Source organism: Bufo bufo, chromosome 4 (assembly GCF_905171765.1).
Source record: "Bufo bufo chromosome 4, aBufBuf1.1, whole genome shotgun sequence".
NCBI classification, from domain to species: Eukaryota; Metazoa; Chordata; class Amphibia; order Anura; family Bufonidae; genus Bufo; species Bufo bufo.
The window spans coordinates 358,706,188-358,723,698 of record NC_053392.1 but is presented as its reverse complement, the minus strand read 5'-3'; the positions used below and the strand labels follow the sequence as shown (position 1 = coordinate 358,723,698).

Below are 17,511 nucleotides of genomic sequence, written 5' to 3'. Positions count from 1 at the left end.
TGCAGCAAAGCATTTGTGAAGCCACAACACGCACAACCTTGATGGGCTACAACAGCACAAGACCCCACCGGGTACCACTCATCTCCACTACAAATAGGAAAAAGAGGCTACAATTTGCACGAGCTCACCAAAATTGGACTGTTGAAGACTGGAAAAATGTTGCCTGGTCTGATGAGTCTCGATTTCTGTTGAGACATTCAAATGGTAGAGTTCGAATTTGGCGTAAACAGAATGAGAACATGTATCCATCCTCTGATGTCTACTTCCAGCAGAATAATGCACCATGTCACAAAGCTCGAATCATTTCAAATTGGTTTCTTGAACATGAAAATGAGTTTACTGTACTAAAATGGCCCCCACAGTCACCAGATCTCAACCCAATAGAGCATCTTTGGGATGTGGTGGAACGGGAGCTTCGTGCCCTGGATGTGCATCCCTCAAATCTCCATCAACTGCAAGATGCTATCCTATCAATATGGGCCAACATTTCTAAAGAATGCTATCAACACCTTGTTGAATCAATGCTGCGTAGAAATAAGGCAGTTCTGAAGGCAAAAGGGGGTCCAACACTGTATTAGTATGGTGTTCCTAATAATTCTTTAGGTGAGTGTATAATTGCAGAAGTGAACTGAGAATATATTTTTATTTTTGTAATAAAATAGGCCACTAACGCTTTCAACACAAATAAATGCAACAGTGAAGTGCTTATATATTTTTCTTTCTGTACTGAAATAAGCCACTAAATGCTTTCACCACAAATAACTGCAGATGTGAACTGAGAAAATATTTTTATTTTTGTACTGAAATAGGCCACTAAACGATTTCAACACATTTAACTGCAGAAGTGACCTGAGAATATAATTATATTTTTGTACTGAAATAGGCTACTAAATGCTATCACCACATATAACTGCAGAAGTTAATTGCATATATATTTTTCTTTCTGTACTGAAATAGGCCACTAAAAACGCTTTTAACACATATAACTGCAGAAGTGAACTGAGAATATATTTTTCTTTCTGTACTGAAATAGGCCACTAATTGCTTTCACCACAAATAACTGCAACTGTGAAGTGTGCATATATTTTTCTTTCTGTACTGAAATAGGCCACTAAATGCTTTCACCACATATGACTGCAGAAGTGAAATGCATATAAATTTTTCTTTCTGTACTGAAATAGGCCACTAAACACTTTCAACACATATAACTACAGAAGTGAACTGAGAATATATTTTTATTTTTGTACTAAAATAATCCACTAAACACTTTTATCACAAATAACTGCAACAATGAAGTGTGTATATATTTTTATTTTTGCACTGAAATAGGCCACTAAACGCTTTTCAACATAGAACTTGCACCCCAATAACAAGAACAAATTGCTGGAATGACAGAGCTGTATAATGGCTATTTGGATCCCCAAATAATCTTTCCCTGCACTTGAAAATCGCTTTTCTAGCACTGTCCCTAGCACCTTCTGATGTATCTCCCTGCACAAAGATTCTGTGAAATGATTCCTCCCTATCCTTTCTTTGCACTTGCAAATCGCTTTTCTAGCACTGTCCCTAGCACCTTCTGATGTCTCTACCTGCACTAAGATGCTGTGAAATGATTCCTCCCTATCCTTCCCCTGCACTTATAAATTCTTTTATAAGTTTTTTTATTTTCACAATGAGGTTTTTCCAATTGCTGTCCCTAGCCACTTTCTCACTTCTGTCACTGCACTCAGAACGCTGGAAAATTTCTGAATCTAAGATGACCGCCGTATTTATAGGGATGTGACATCACAGGTCTGGCTGGCTGCTGATTGGATGCATGCATCTCAGTCTGGGTGATCCAGCCTTCCCAGACTGCCTTTCTTTATGTCCTCACACGTGCAGCAGCCATTTTAGGAAAAATGGGATTAGTTACCACGAAGCGCGAGGAAATTCGCATTCATTGCAAATCACATTTTTCCTGAAATTCGGATCAAATTCTAGTTCGTTAGCTTTGATTCGCTCATCTTTAGTAAAGACTTTTAATGTAATTTCTTATTAACATTACTTGTTAAATTAATGTATAAAACCACCATTTTTCTACTAAAAAGATATTATAGGAAAGTTGGAAAAGCCTGCAGTGCATATAAACGATAATAGTAAAAATTACTGTAGGGTGAATAAAAGTGTCACTTATATTTTCCTAAATTGTTGGTATGAGAAAAATGTACACTGACACTCATGAAGCCCAAAATAAAACATTTGCACCTTAGCTAGGTACTGTATGCAATTACCCAACTACAAAAAAAATATATAGCTGTGAAATTCCTAATAAATACAGTTGCAAAAAAATGTATGTGAACCCTTTGGAATTATATGGATTTCTGCACAAATAGGTCATAAAATGTGATTTGATCTTCATCTAAGTCACAACAATATACAATCACAGTCTGCTTAATAACACACAAAGAATTAAATGTTACCATTTTTTATTGAACACACCATGTAAACATTCACAGTGCAGGTGGAAAAAGTATGTGAACCCCTAGACTAATGACATCTCCAATAGCTAATTGGAGTGAGGTGTCAGCCAACTAGAGTCCAATTAATGAGATGAGATTGGAGGTGTTGGTTACAGCTGCCCTATAAAAAACACACACCAGTTCTAGGTTTGCTTTTCACAAGAAGCATTGCCTGATGTGAATGATGCCTCGCACAAAAGAGCTCTCAGAAGACCTATGATTAAGAATTGTTGACTTGCATAAAGCTGGAAAGGGTTATAAAAGTATCTTCAAAAGCCTTGCTGTTCATCAGTCCACGGTAAGACAAATTGTCTATATAGATATTGTAGACAAATTGTCTATATAGATATTGTAGATGTTCATTTTTCCATTTTACAATTTTGCAATCATAAATCATGGTCATTTGGATCCCATATGAATTGCAAATGTGCATCTGTATTATGGATCCCTTCCTTTTAGGCTTTACTTACTTATATGAAATGTTAATTTGGAGGGTGCTATCTCTCTTTGGGGAGAAAGTGCCTTAATCGGCGTGAGGAGACATGCTCCTCTGGAATATTGGGAAGAAAAGGGATGCAAATACTCTCTTAACAAGCTCTGCATATAATGCCACCTGATCTAAGGCAGCTATTAGAGATGAGCGAATAGAAGTTAGCGAAGTGGAATTCGATCCGAATTTCAGGAAATGTTTTGACGCTTCATGGTAACGAATCACATTTTTTTCCTAAAATAGCTGCTGCACATGTTAGGACATGGAGCAAAGAACTCTTGGAATGAGGGATCACCCACAATGCCATGCATGCAGCCAATCAGCAGCCAGCCAGCCCTGTGATGTCACAGCCCTATAAATAGCCTCAGCCATCTTTGATTCAGCCATTTTCCAGTGTATTTAGTGCAGGGAGATATGCCAGCAGGCGGTAGGGAAAGTGTTAGGAAAGACTTGAAAACTTTTTTTTTGCTGAATAAAAGTTCAGGGAAAGAGCATTAAAAGTGTAGGGAAAGGATAGGGAGGAAATATTCCACAGTATTGAAGCAGAACAGGGTTCAATAGGGAAGTGCACAGCCTGGGTAATAGGAGCAATCCTATTACACCTTGCTGCACTGACTGAGGATCCAAATTTCCATAATACTGCTGATTTCAGGTTTGCAATTGATGATACCTCTCTAATTCCAGCAAACCTTTCTATTTATTGGGGTGCAAGTGTTGCGTGATACAGCCATTAACAGGGTGTATTGCTAGGAAATATTTCTGTCTTATTAGTCCTTGTGCGGTGCAGTTATATGTACTAAAGCCTTTTTTGGCCTGTATTAGTGGGGAAAAAGGGCTTATTAGCCGTTGTGTGGTGAAGAGAGAAATTGACAGCCCTTTTTGGCGTGTATTAGTGGCAAAATAAATAGTATTATTTGCCGTTCAGCGGTGCAGTTATATGTTCTAAAGCTTTTTTGGCATGTATTAGTGGGAAAAAAAAGGTATTATTTGCCATTGTGTGGTGAAGTGAGAAAATTACAGCCCTCTTTGTCGTGCATTAGTGGCAAAAAAAAAAATATTTGCCATTCAGCGGTGCAGTTATATGTTCTAAAGCCTTTTTTGTCATGTATAAGTGGCAAAAAAAAGTATTATTTGCCATTCAACGGTGCAGTTATATGTTCTAAAGCCTTTTTGACATGTATTAGTGGGAAAAAATGGCTTATTAGCCGTTGTGTGGTGAAGAGAGAAAGTGACAATCCTTTTTGGTATCTATAATGGCATTACTTGCCGATCAGCGGTGCAGTTATATGTTCTAAAACCTTTTTTGTCATGTATTTGGCATTAAAAAAATGTATTATTTGCCGTTCAGCGGTGCGTTTATATGTTCTAAAGCCATTTTTGTCGTATATTAGTGGCAAAGAAAAGGATTATTTGCTGTTTAGCGGTGTAGTTATATGTTCTAAAACCGTTTTTGCCGTGTATTAGTTAAAAATTTTTATTATTTGCCATTCAGCGGTGCAGTTATATGTTCTAAAGCCTTTTTTGGCATGTATCAGTGGCAAAAAAAAGTATTATTTGAAGTTTAGCGGTGCAGTTATACGTTCTAAAGCCTTTTTTGGTGTGTATTAGTGGGGAAAAATGGCTTATTAGCCATTGTGTAGTAAAGTGAGAAAATTACAGACCTTTTTTGCGTGCATTAGTGGCAAAAAAAAGTATTATTTGCCATTCAGCGGTGCAGTTATTGTCACGGTAGGGAGTGGGGGAAACCCCCCACTGTACAATGCATGGCAGACCGACAAGCAACTAGGTCAGAGGCTGGGATAAGGTAGCACGGAAGTCTCAACCGGCCTAAATGCCAGGTAAAAAGTACCGTATACAGCTACTGGATCAGCAGGTAAGCTCATAGAACAACACATTTACATGCCGTAGCCACAACGACTGGAACCCGAGCATGAGTACAGGTGCCCACACACCATACAGGACACAGTACCAACAACCACACCCAGGTATCCAGCACACCAACTACTGCCTGGACCCCCATGCAAATAGGACGCATGGCGACCCCAAGCAGAGCTGCAATCAGACTGGTAGTTCCCCCTCCAGGGAACACTGTTACCCCCTACCGGAGGAGTAACCGATAGACAGGATGATTTCTAGCAAACATAAAGCAGGGTTGAAAAGGGAAGGAGACACATGGAAGATATAGGTGAGACTTTGCTGAGACCTTGATGTTCCACAAGGTGGCACTCAAGCATTGGGCAGATGGAATCAGCCAGACATGAGAAAGATCCAGCACCAACAAGGGCTGGAGGACAACTAACTCCAGGCTTTAAGCCACAGGATAAATAAAACCTAGAGGCCACACCTAGCCTGGGAGTTAACCCCTCCAGAACAAGACAGGGAAGGAACTAAGATATAAGGGGAAGTGCACACACATGCAGAGAAAATGACACATTGCACCTGGCAACCGCATTTACGGCAAACGTCTCATGTCATATAGCAGCAAGATTGTGACACCGCTGTGACAGTTATATGTTCTAAAGCCTTTTTTGTCGTGCATTAGTGGCAAAAAAAAGTATTACTTGCCGTTCAGCAGTGCAGTTAAATGTTCTAAAGCCTTTTTTGGCGTTTATAAATGGGGATAAAAGGGCTTATTAGCCGTTGTGTCGTGAAGTGAGAAAATTACAGCCCTTTTTGGGGTGTATTAGTGGCAATAAAAATTTTTATTTGCCATTTAGCAGTGCAGTTAAATGTTCTAAAGTCTTTTTTGTCTTGTATTAGTGGGAAAAAAGGGCTTATTAGCCAATGTGTCGTGAAGTGAGAAAATAACAGCCCTTTTTGTTGTGTATTAGTGGCAAAAAAGAAAGTATTATTTGCTGTTCCGCGGTGCAGTTATACACTGCGTGCAGAATTATTAGGCAAATTAGTATTTTGACCACATCATCCTCTTTATGCATGTTGTCTTACTCCAAGCTGTATAGGCTCGAAAGCCTACTACCAATTAAGCATATTAGGTGATGTGCATCTCTGTAATGAGAAGGGGTGTGGTCTAATGACATCAACACCCTATATTAGGTGTGCATAATTATTAGGCAACTTCCTTTCCTTTGGCAAAATGGGTCAAAAGAAGGACTTGACAGGCTTAGAAAAGTCAAAAATAGTGAGATATCTTGCAGAGGGATGCAGCACTCTTAAAATTGCAAAGCTTCTGAAGCGTTATCATCGAACAATCAAGCGTTTCATTCAAAATAGTCAACAGGGTCGCAAGAAGCGTGTGGAAAAACCAAGGCGCAAAATAACTGCCCATGAACTGAGAAAAGTCAAGCGTGCAGCTGCCAAGATGCCACTTGCCATCAGTTTGGCCATATTTCAGAGCTGCAACATCACTGGAGTGCCCAAAAGCACAAGGTGTGCAATACTTAGAGACATGGCCAAGGTAAGAAAGGCTGAAAGACGACCACCACTGAACAAGACACACAAGCTGAAACGTCAAGACTGGGCCAATAAATATCTCAAGACTGATTTTTCTAAGGTTTTATGGACTGATGAAATGAGAGTGAGTCTTGATGGGCCAGATGGATGGGCCCGTGGCTGGATTGGTAAAGGGCAGAGAGCTCCAGTCCGACTCAGACGCCAGCAAGGTGGAGGTGGAGTACTGGTTTGGGCTGGTATCATCAAAGATGAGCTTGTGGGGCCTTTTCGGGTTGAGGATGGAGTCAAGCTCAACTTCCAGTCCTACTGCCAGTTTCTGGAAGACACCTTCTTCAAGCAGTGGTACAGGAAGAAGTCTGCATCCTTCAAGAAAAACATGATTTTCATGCAGGACAATGCTCCATCACACGTACAAGTACTCCACAGCGTGGCTGGCAAGAAAGGGTATAAAAGAAGAAAATCTAATGACATGGCCTCCTTGTTCACCTGATCTGAACCCCATTGAGAACCTGTGGTCCATCATCAAATGTGAGATTTACAAGGAGGGAAAACAGTACACCTCTCTGAACAGTGTCTGGGAGGCTGTGGTTGCTGCTGCACGCAATGTTGATGGTGAACAGATCAAAACACTGACAGAATCCATGGATGGCAGGCTTTTGAGTGTCCTTGCAAAGAAAGGTGGCTATATTGGTCACTGATTTGTTTTTGTTTTGTTTTTGAATGTCAGAAATGTATATTTGTGAATGTTGAGATGTTATATTGGTTTCACTGTTAAAAATAAATAATTGAAATGGGTATATATTTGTTTTTTGTTAAGTTGCCTAATAATTATGCACAGTAATAGTCACCTGCACACACAGATATTCCCCTAAAATAGCTAAAACTAAAAACAAACTAAAAACTACTTCCAAAAATATTCAGCTTTGATATTAATGAGTTTTTTGGGTTCATTGAGAACATGGTTGTTGTTCAATAATAAAATTAATCCTCAAAAATACAACTTGCCTAATAATTCTGCACTCCCTGTATGTTCTAAAGCCTTTTCTGGCATGTATTAGTGGTAAAAAAAAGAATTATTTTCCGTTTAGCGGTGCAGTTTCTGGTGCAGGCACAGGTCTCAGCAGACCTGAGCTCCCAGTGTCAGCTAGCGGTCGTGTCTTGACCAGCAACCCAGCGGTACTTGAATTGGCTGACTCGGTCATCCACTTCATCCCAAGTGACATCAGACACCCCCAGCCAAGAGTCAGAAACAACCCTTAGTTGGCATGACCCGGGAGCAGGCCCTGTGCCCTCACCTGTCCTCAATCTGCCTCTGTCCTTTTCTGTTCCCTCAGCCAGAGAAGTATTATATGCTGTGGACAGTCAGCAGCTACTGCCCAGCCAAGATGTGGAGGAGACATCCGCCGTTTCCTCTGGTAGGCAGACAAGTAGTGATGAGGAGAGTTGGAGATGGTGTTGCAAGAGGTCAAGTTTCTGGCTCAGAGACTGTTGAGGAGGACATCAATGACGTGCAGACAGTACTCGATGATGATGTAGCCGATCGCAATTGGCAGCTCGGTGAAGAAGGGGCTTCATCATCATCAGGAGAAGAGGGTGGCAGCATGCGCGTGAGGGAGCGGCGGAGCCAGCAATTCAGTAGCATGGGAGTCAGCAGGATGGCAGCAGTGGAAAGTAGTGGTGCAGGGGTTCACAGAGGCAGCGGCGGTAGCAGACAGTTAGTGCGGAGTGTTGGGGGTAAAAATCACCTACTCGGCGGTGTAGCAGTTTTTTCCTAAGCCGTTGGAGGAGGTGAACATGGCTATTTGCCGAATCTGTGGGAAAAAGGAGAAACATGGCTAGGGAGCCAATGTTGGCACCAATGTTCTGCATCAACATACGCAGCGTCACCATAAGTTGGCCTTGGATAACTGTGTCTCCCTGGTGGTTGAGCCTGCCGTAGCAACCGTTACATCACCCAGTGGCGCACCCAATTTCAGGCAGTCAAGGCTCCACCACATCAGCCAAAGGGAGCTGTCTGTCCTTCCCATCATCTACCAGTCCTGATACTCCTGCTCCTCGCCTTCCTACTCCTCGTCAGTCATTCAGTCAGAAATTGATCACCGAAGCGATTTCCAAGAGACAACAGTATGCATGTACTCATCCAACGGTGCAGAAGCTGAACGTGCTCCTGGCCAAGTTGCTGGTGCTGCAGTCCCTCCCTTTCCAAGTGGTGGACTCTGCACCTTTCAGAGAACTGATGGCTTGTGCCGAGCAGAGGTGGAGAGTCCCAAACCGTCATTTCTTTGCCAAAAAGGCAGTAACAGCCCTACACAAATATGTAGAACAGAAGGTGGGCCAGTCCTTGAGCCGGTCGGTGTCTGCTAAAGTGCACGTCAGCGCCAACGTGTGGAGCTGTAACTATGGTCAAGGACAATATATGTCCTTTACAGCCCACTGGGTAAATGTGGTTCCTACTCAGCCAAACCAGCAACTTGGCCAGGTGACGTCACTTTCGCCTCCACGTTCGCACGCCGTTGGACCTGCGACAATGTCCGCCTCTTCCTCATAATCCACCACCTTGTCCTCAGCCTCCACTGCAGGGACAATTCCCAGTGCTCCTCCAGCATACCACATGTGCAGAGCACGGCGGTTTCACGCTGTTCTACACCTCTTTTGCCTGGGGGAATGGAGTCCCACAGTGGAGGAACTGCTCCGTGTCCATTATCAAGAAATCGAATCCTGGCTTTCTCCGTGACAAATCAAAATCGGATCTATGGTGACCAACAATGGGAAAAACATGGTGTCGGCGCTACGTCAAAGAGGCTGAGCCATACGCCTTGCATGGCTCACTTGTTCAATCTGGTTGTCAAGTGGTTCCTGAAGTCTTCCATCCATTTGTGAGACATCCTAAAAATGGCCAGGAAACTTTGCATGCACTTCAGCTACTCGTATACCGCCAAGCCTCCTTGAGCTGCAGCGGAAGAATGGGTTCCCCAACATAGGCTGATATGCGATGTTTCCACCAGTTGGAATTCCACCCTCCATATGTTGGACCGACAGTATGAACAGAGAAAGGCCATAAACAATTTCTTGATGATCCAAGCAGACAGGAGTACTCCCCTGTGTAACTTTGATGTCAGCCAGTGGTAGCTCATGCTTGACACCTGCTGTTTGCTCAGGCCCTTTGAGGATGCTATATTATTTGTCAGTTGCCAGGACTATGGGATGCACAACATTATTCCACTGCTTTATATCCTGGAACATATGCTGGTACGTCTGGCTGGTCAAGGTACTGGAGACGCGGCACCTACATCTCACAGTGACATGAGCCCTGTGGGGGCTGAACTAGAGGAGGAGGACATTGGAGCACAAGCAATATGTAGCTAAATGGGTGATTTTTCTACACAGGTGACAAGAGAGGAGGAGCAGGAGCAGCCGGAGGAGCAATAGGGAGATGAGGAAGATGAGGCAGATGACCCAAACACACTGTGGCAGTATGCAGTGGAGATGGAGGCAGGGAGTCTCTCAGAGTCACTTGTGCAAATGGCCCGCTGCATGCTCACTTGCTTGGGTAGTAACAGCCGAATTGTCACCATTTGGCAGAAGGAAAACTTCTGGCTCTCCAGCTTGTTGGACCCTCGCTACTGGTCCAAAATGGGGGCCTTTTTTTACACCCGCTGAGAGGACAAACTGAACTACATCCTATGTAGTCAGTTGGCCGCTGCCTATCTGTGCCATCGTCCATCCTCTTGCAGGTCTTACCGGGGGGGCCCTCTGCGCTCCTGTTCCACTGCCATGGCTGCTGTGGCGGGGTGGGGGGGGGTGGGAGCAGTACCAGCTCCAGAAAGTCAATGGAGGACGGATCCGTTTTCTATTGTGGCAGATTGTGTCAGAGAAAATGGATCCGTATCCCAGGATGGAAAGCAAACCAGAACATGTTGCAGTTTAATGTCCAGTATGGGCATTTTGGAGCATTCCGTTCTATTCAGTTCAGTTTTGTCCCCATTGACAATCAATAGGGACAAAACTGAAGCATTTTTTTTCTGGTATTCAGCCCCTATGACGGATCTCAATACCGGAAAACTAAAATGCTAGTGTGAAAGTAGCCTAAATTTATCTTCCAAATCCCTAAAACTGTCCCTGTAAGACCCTAAATTCACTGTCAAATTAGCAAACTTCACCTTCACTTGAAAGCAAAATTTGGGGGAATTTCTGAACAAATTTTATTCTTTTAAAATAGATTCTCTCAGTATTTGCCATATTTCAGACAATTTTATATTTGCAGAGACACCAGAAAAAGAACATAAAGAGCCAGCAGTGGCAAAGAAAGGTAGGATGCATATTGATGCATTGGGCATAAAGATTACTAAGCACGTTGCTAAATGGAGAAGTTAGACAGCACAATAAGCTTAATTCATAATAATTTTATAAGGTTTTATTTTTCCATAATGCTTTTATTTACCCAAAAACATAATTTACACAATAAACCCAGCAACAGAGCGACAAAGGAAATGTTCCCTATATGTTTTTTTCTTTTGGGAAGTTTTATTTATACCATAAATATAAAATGAGCCCTTTAGCCAGTAGAATTAGTTTATTTGATGCTAATTAAATGGATTGGGTTTTTCCATGTATTATTGTGAAGAATTAAATTGGCATTAGTTTGAGTTTTAGGAGTATCATTATATAGAAAATGACTATTTATTGTCAAAGAAGAAATATTTAGGAGAATCATTTACATGGTCCAATACTCAGGGCAATGATTGGGAACAAACTGATCAAACATTGTCCAGTTGTTCAACTACATTTATAAGCAGAACTCTCCTCTGTATGAGAATGACTTGTCACTACTACAAGCATTTGTCCTCATACAGATTAATTGTTTGTAAGCAGAACATTCCCCTTTACATATTTGCTGCCACAACGGATGACTTTAGGTGTCAAATATTAGATACAATCACCTGACAAATGAGTTTTTGCTTAATCAGAGGATAAAATTATTGACAACACATGTACAGATGTAGCAGGGTTAGCACTCAAACTCTTAACTCAAATTTCTTAAATCATTGTGTTATCTTGAAACAAAAGCCATTGAAAAGCAATTGAAGGTGTTTGCTTAGTTTAGATAACACATCTCAGAAATCTCAGAAAGCATGAGTGTTAACTCTACTACATCGGTACATGGGGCAATTATCAGGAAGGGGCAATTATCAGGAAGGAGCGTGTTACCAATAACTGTCATAAATTGGTCCTTACTTTGTTATTTACAGTCATTAAACATGAAGTATTTGAATAGGTAACTTTGCAACCCCCTTAAAGTCAGATTTTCATGGAGGCCCTTTTAGTGAAAACAGCCATTGTGTATAGGTTTCAATTAGCTTTACACATTAACTTATATTTTCCCTGTTATTTTAAAACCATTGTTGTATTGGAACAGCTACTTTCGATTTAATTTACAAAATTCTCAATTCAATACATTTAAGGCCTATTCTTAAACTCAGCATTTTTAAGCCATTCCTATGTCCATTGTGTAAATTCCCTCCCATGTTACAGTTATTTTTCTTTCAAATTTTACAAAATATTTGCTCCAACTTTTTAGCTTTTGCATATTTGGCAAATGGTAGTATTATCATTAGTATAACAACTTGATTTGTTCAAAAATGCAGTCCCCATGTCTTTTTACAAACTGTAGCTAAAAAGACATGTGAGGCTTTTTGTTGTTGTTTTTTTTAAATAATGGGAATAAATAGATAGATATGCCACAGTGTGCCTACAGTATACAAAATATATTTGATGGAAGAAGTATATATATTACTTGGTCTACAGCCCCAACCAATGTTCACTCCAACACACAGTGTGAATAGAACCTAAACTGATTAGACATTAATAAATAAAATAACATTGGCTGACATCAGTATTTTTATTCTAGTTGTGTTTTAGGACCAAAAATTTATTTTGGATCTTGGCTAAACTGATATGTACCGATGCTAAAAAAAAATGTATTTACTCTTTATTTGTGTATTCTATAGAAATCAATGAAATCCATCAAGGGATCATTAATTCAATTTTATCTAGCATATTGTAACTTCTCTGAATTGATCATAACCTTCATATGAATGCTTGATTGTTAACAGTTTTCTTGTTGTTGTCTATAGAATTAGATAGTTACATAAATCAAAAAGTATTTATTTTGATGTCTATGTGTATTAAGAAGCATATCAAGCATACCTTCACATTAATTCTACCTTACAGTCAAAGTTCCTACGTATATCAGGGACTACATGTGTGATGGATTAGGAACTTAGAGCACTATTAGTGTTCTGTTATTTTAGCCATATTTATAAAAAGTTGTAAAAGCCGATTAACATGCAACTAAATGTATTCTATATATAAAGAAATATATTTATCAATATTGTTTATGCAATTTTTATTTTTTTTAGAAATAACAGTGCGAAAACCGAAACAAGTACCTGCAGAAATAAAGAAAGGTGACAGTGAACGTATCATTTCTATTATATAGAATAGTAAAGTATATTTGGATATTGTATACAGTTCAGTCTTCTGACCTGTTCGCTTGTTTTTGTAATGAATCAAAGTTCAAATTTCTCCACATAATTCTGCACTCAGTACCCCATAGTGAAAAAGTGAAAACAGAATGATCAAAATCTTTGATAATTTATTTAATAGTATAAAAACAAAAAATTTGCATTGACTTAAGTATTCACACCCTTTACCCAGTACCTAGTTGAAGCACCTTTGACAGTGATTACAGCTTCCACTCTTCTTGGGTATGATGACATATGATTTGGGGACTTTCTGACATTCTTTTGTGCAGATCCTCTCAACCTCTGTCAGATTAGATGGGGACCATCAGTGGACAGCCATTTTCAGATCTCTCCAAAGACATTCGATTGGGTTCAAGTCAGCACACTGGATCAGGTTTTTATTAAAAATATATCTGTACTTTGCTCCATTCAGCATTTCTTCAACGCTGACTAGTCTCCCTTTCTGAAGTACTAAAAAACATCCCAACAGCCTGATGACGCTACCAACCACATGCTTCAATCTTGGTTTCAATAGAGCAGAAAATCTTGTTTATCGCAGTCTGAGAGTCATTTATATGCTTCTTGTAGACTTATATGTGTCTTTTAATGAGGTGAGTTTTTTTTTTTTATGGCCACTCTGCATTAAAGCTCAGATTGATGCAATGTTATAGTGATGGTTGACGTTCTGGAAGTGTTTCCAATCTGCACACAGGATCTTTTGAGCTCAGCCACACTAACCATTGTGTTCTTGATCACCATTCTTACCAAGGCCCTTCTCCCCTAATTACTTAGTTTAGTGCGGTGGTCTAGGAAGAGTCCTGATTATTCTAAATTTCTCTCATTTAAGAATTATGGAGGCCACTGTGCTCTTGGGAACTTTCACTGCAGCACAAATTTTTTTTTGTACCATTCTCCAGATCTATGGCGCAACACAATACTGTTTTTGAATTCCAAAGGCAGTTATTTTCTCGTAATGACTTGCTTTTTGATTGGATATGAATTGTCAGTTGTGAGATGTTATATAGACAGGGGTGTGTCTTCCTAAAACATGTCCAATCAACTGAATTTACCACAGGTGGATTCAATCAAGGTGTAGAAACATCTCAAAGATGATAAAGAAAAATGGGACACACCAGAGCTAAATTTCAAGTGTCATAGCACAGGGCTTGAATACTTAAGCCCATTCAAATTTTAAGTTTTTCCTTTATAATATGTTTGCAACATTTCTAAACTTCTATTTTTATTTTTTATTAAGGGGATTGAGTGAAGATTGGTGGCGAAAACTAGACTTGTATTTTTTATTTTAGCACAATTCTGCAAGTTTTAACAAAATGTGGAAACAGTGAAAAGGTCTGAAGACTTTCTGAATGCACTGTATATGTAGTATTTTACTTCATGGCTATAAGAAAAATGGGACAAGTACATTAATGTATATATTGTTCCCTGTGACAGATTTTGAGGAAACAAGTAAGATGAGTCTTAACATGGCTTAAAATAACTAAAATTAAAATAACATAAAAAAACATGGCTTAAAATAACTGCACATTAGTAGTGATGAGCAGCATAGGCAATATTCATTTTCGCAATATTTTGCAAATTTTTGGCCTAATATTTTCAATAAATTCGCAAATTCTAGAATTCTTGATCTCTAGTCATTATTTTTCTTGATGGTGAAAATCGGCAATGTAATATGCACGTATTGCGCGTGCAATACAGGTGTGGGTCACTGTTGCTACATTTTTCAAGCTGCTAGACGTTTCCTGAGACTGGAGAAAATGCACAGTGCAGTAATTCCTATCACACTACCTAACACCCTGCACTATACTATATTAATATCTAACCTACAATGACTATCTCCCACTAACTATCTGTATTATATAAATAAGCTAACTAACTATCTAATGTAATTGACTCAGCAATGCAAATGACTCAGCAAAGCACAGAGCACAGAAATGACACTGCTCTCTCTGAGAACTGCAAAAAACAGCGGAAATTGTCTGGTACAATATATGGGGTTCGGACCGCGCTTCTAGTCCAGGTCAGTATGCAAGTTCTTAGTCCTTCTTACTTCTTCGTTCACAAAGAGAGCCTGAGGGCTGCAAATATCCCTTAAGTAGATATCCTGCAACCAATGGAATTATAATAGTGTGAGTCCGTATGTGACAGTAACCTGCATTGCACTGATTATACTCACAAGATGTGTGTCACACAAAGCGTAAATGTAATCCCTCCGTGGTAAGTTGCACTTGTTCTATCGGAACAGCCACCTTTCCATGCAATCTGGTTAGATCCCCACACGGACCCAGATGGTGTATACCTCAGACCAATCTATATTTCTTTTCTTCAGATTCCTGAAGGTTTTCTGTGGACAAGAATGGCTTCTGCAATAGTGAAGCTCCGTATTCCTTATTAAAAACTTTTTATTTGTCCATACTTACAAGACAACTTCTTAAAACAGCTTTTTAAAACACATAAAATTCCCAGCGTCTGCTGCTTCTGCCCGACCCGGGTTTCACTCCTAGAGCTTCGTCAGGGGCACACTTGTTCTCACCCTCCCCCTCCTTCTTATTCATCCATTGCAACTGATCAGGAGTCAGGTGTGTTCCTCCACAGTATTTTCCTATCCTGCTATTAACCCTATACTGGACTCTCCTCATCCCCAGGGGAAAGAAGGCAGATATTATTAAGTCCCTATTCACATGAGCATGCTTTTTTGTATATCATTTGTTCGCTAATTCAATACAGCCTGCAGGTCGAAATCCACATTTAGACCTCCCGGCTGTAGTGTACCTAATTCGTATATCCACTTGGTTTCTTGCCTATTAATTTTTTCCAAAAGACTGCCTCCCCTCCAATGGTTTTGTACGGATTCTACTCCCATAAACTTTAGACCTTCTGGATTTTTTTGGTGGTATCTTTTATAATGGGCCGATACTCCATGACTTTCAAGACCTTTTTTTATATTTCTTATGTGTTCCTGTATACGGACTTTTAGGGGTCTAATAGTCCGTCCAACATACTGAAGGCCACAAGGGCACTCCAGTACATATACAACCCCTTTACTATGACAGGTCATCTCACCTACTACTTCTAATTGTTTATTTTTATTGGTACTTTTAACTAGCGTATTTTTTTGTAATTTTTCTGTTCTTTTTCTGTTCTTGCATGGAATGCAAAAACCGCACCAATTAAAGCTATTTTTCGTTTTTTTATTCTTGTATTTATTTTCAAAACGATTTGCGCTGTGTACCAATTTATTTTTTAAGTTGGGAGCCTTTTTATAGATGACTGTCGGTTGTTCAGGAATTACACGTCCCAATACTGGGTCATTTTTTAAAATCGACCAGTTCTTTCTGATTGCGTTTTTCAGTTCACCAGAACACTGTGAGAACTGGGTTATGAATGAAAAACGGAAATCTATGGTCTTCTCCATTTTTTTAGGTTTATTGGGGGTTCCCTCTTGCTGCTCAGTTACATCTTTTATGCACCTCTCCAGGTCTTCATTTTTATAGCCTTTTTCCACAAAGCGCTCCCTTATTACATTGCTTTGTTTTTTAAAAATCGCCGAATCAGTGCAGTTGCGGTGGATTCTCTGGACCTGTCCCTTCGGTACATTAAGTAGCCAAGGGGCATAATGACAGCTCGTTAAATCTATATAGCCGTTTACATCAGTTGGTTTAAAAAAGGTCTTAGTTTTGAGCCGTCCTTCTTCGGCATATATAGTAAGGTCCAGGAAATCCACAGCAACCGCACTGATAGTACTGGTAAAACTGAGGTTCCATTCTTTATTTTCCAAACCAGCAATGAAGGTCTCAAGTAGGTTTTTATCCCCTTCCCATATCAACAGGCAATCATCTATATATCTTTTCCAGGTTTTTAGGGTTCCCCCTTTCTTGGATTTTTTTAAAACGGGGTCAATGAACTGCTTTTCCCACCTGGTCATGAAGATGTTAGCGAAACTGGGGGCGAATTTCGCCCCCATCGCCGTCCCGACCTTCTGCAGGTAAAACTGATCTTTGAACCAGAAGTAGTTGTGTTCTAAACAGAATTCGACACATCGTACTATGAAGTCCGCTTGTATTCTAGTCATATCAGGGTCACTGTACAGGGTTTCTCTTATTGCTTGCAGTCCTAGTTTCTTCGGGATGATAGTGTATAGGGACGATACGTCGATGGTAGCCATCCACGTATTGTCCCCAATTCCCTGCAATTCCTTTATTATTTCAACCACACTCCCGCTATTTTTCAAATAGGAAGGTGCCATTGGTACATACTTTTGTAGGAAATTGTCTATATACTCCGTCATTCTACTAGTAAGAGAATTAATCTCCGATACTATCGGTCTCCCGGGAGGATTTATAATACTCTTATGTATTTTCGGCAGTATATAGATAATTGGGGTCATTGGTTCTTTTATATTTAAATAATCCATCTCTTTTTTGCTCAGGATGCCTTTGTCACCACCATATTTCACCAGAGTTTGTAGTTTATTTTTATATTCTAGGAGGGGGTCTTTTTTCAGCACGGCATAGGTCTTGTTGTCTCCCAACTGTCTTAATACCTCTGCTTCATAGTCCTCAATATTCAT

The 17,511-nt window shown here is 40.0% G+C and overlaps 1 protein-coding gene across 1 annotated transcript in view; it reads left to right on the top strand.

The window, feature by feature from the left end:
- LOC120999212 (titin homolog) overlaps positions 1-17,511 on the top strand; it is a 946,165-nt gene that overhangs the window by 658,851 nt on the left and 269,803 nt on the right. Inside the window, exons 65-66 of the mRNA XM_040430085.1 lie at positions 10,664-10,708; positions 12,819-12,866. Coding sequence (XP_040286019.1) covers positions 10,664-10,708; positions 12,819-12,866 — 93 coding nt within the window. The remainder of the gene's footprint in view (positions 1-10,663; positions 10,709-12,818; positions 12,867-17,511) is intronic.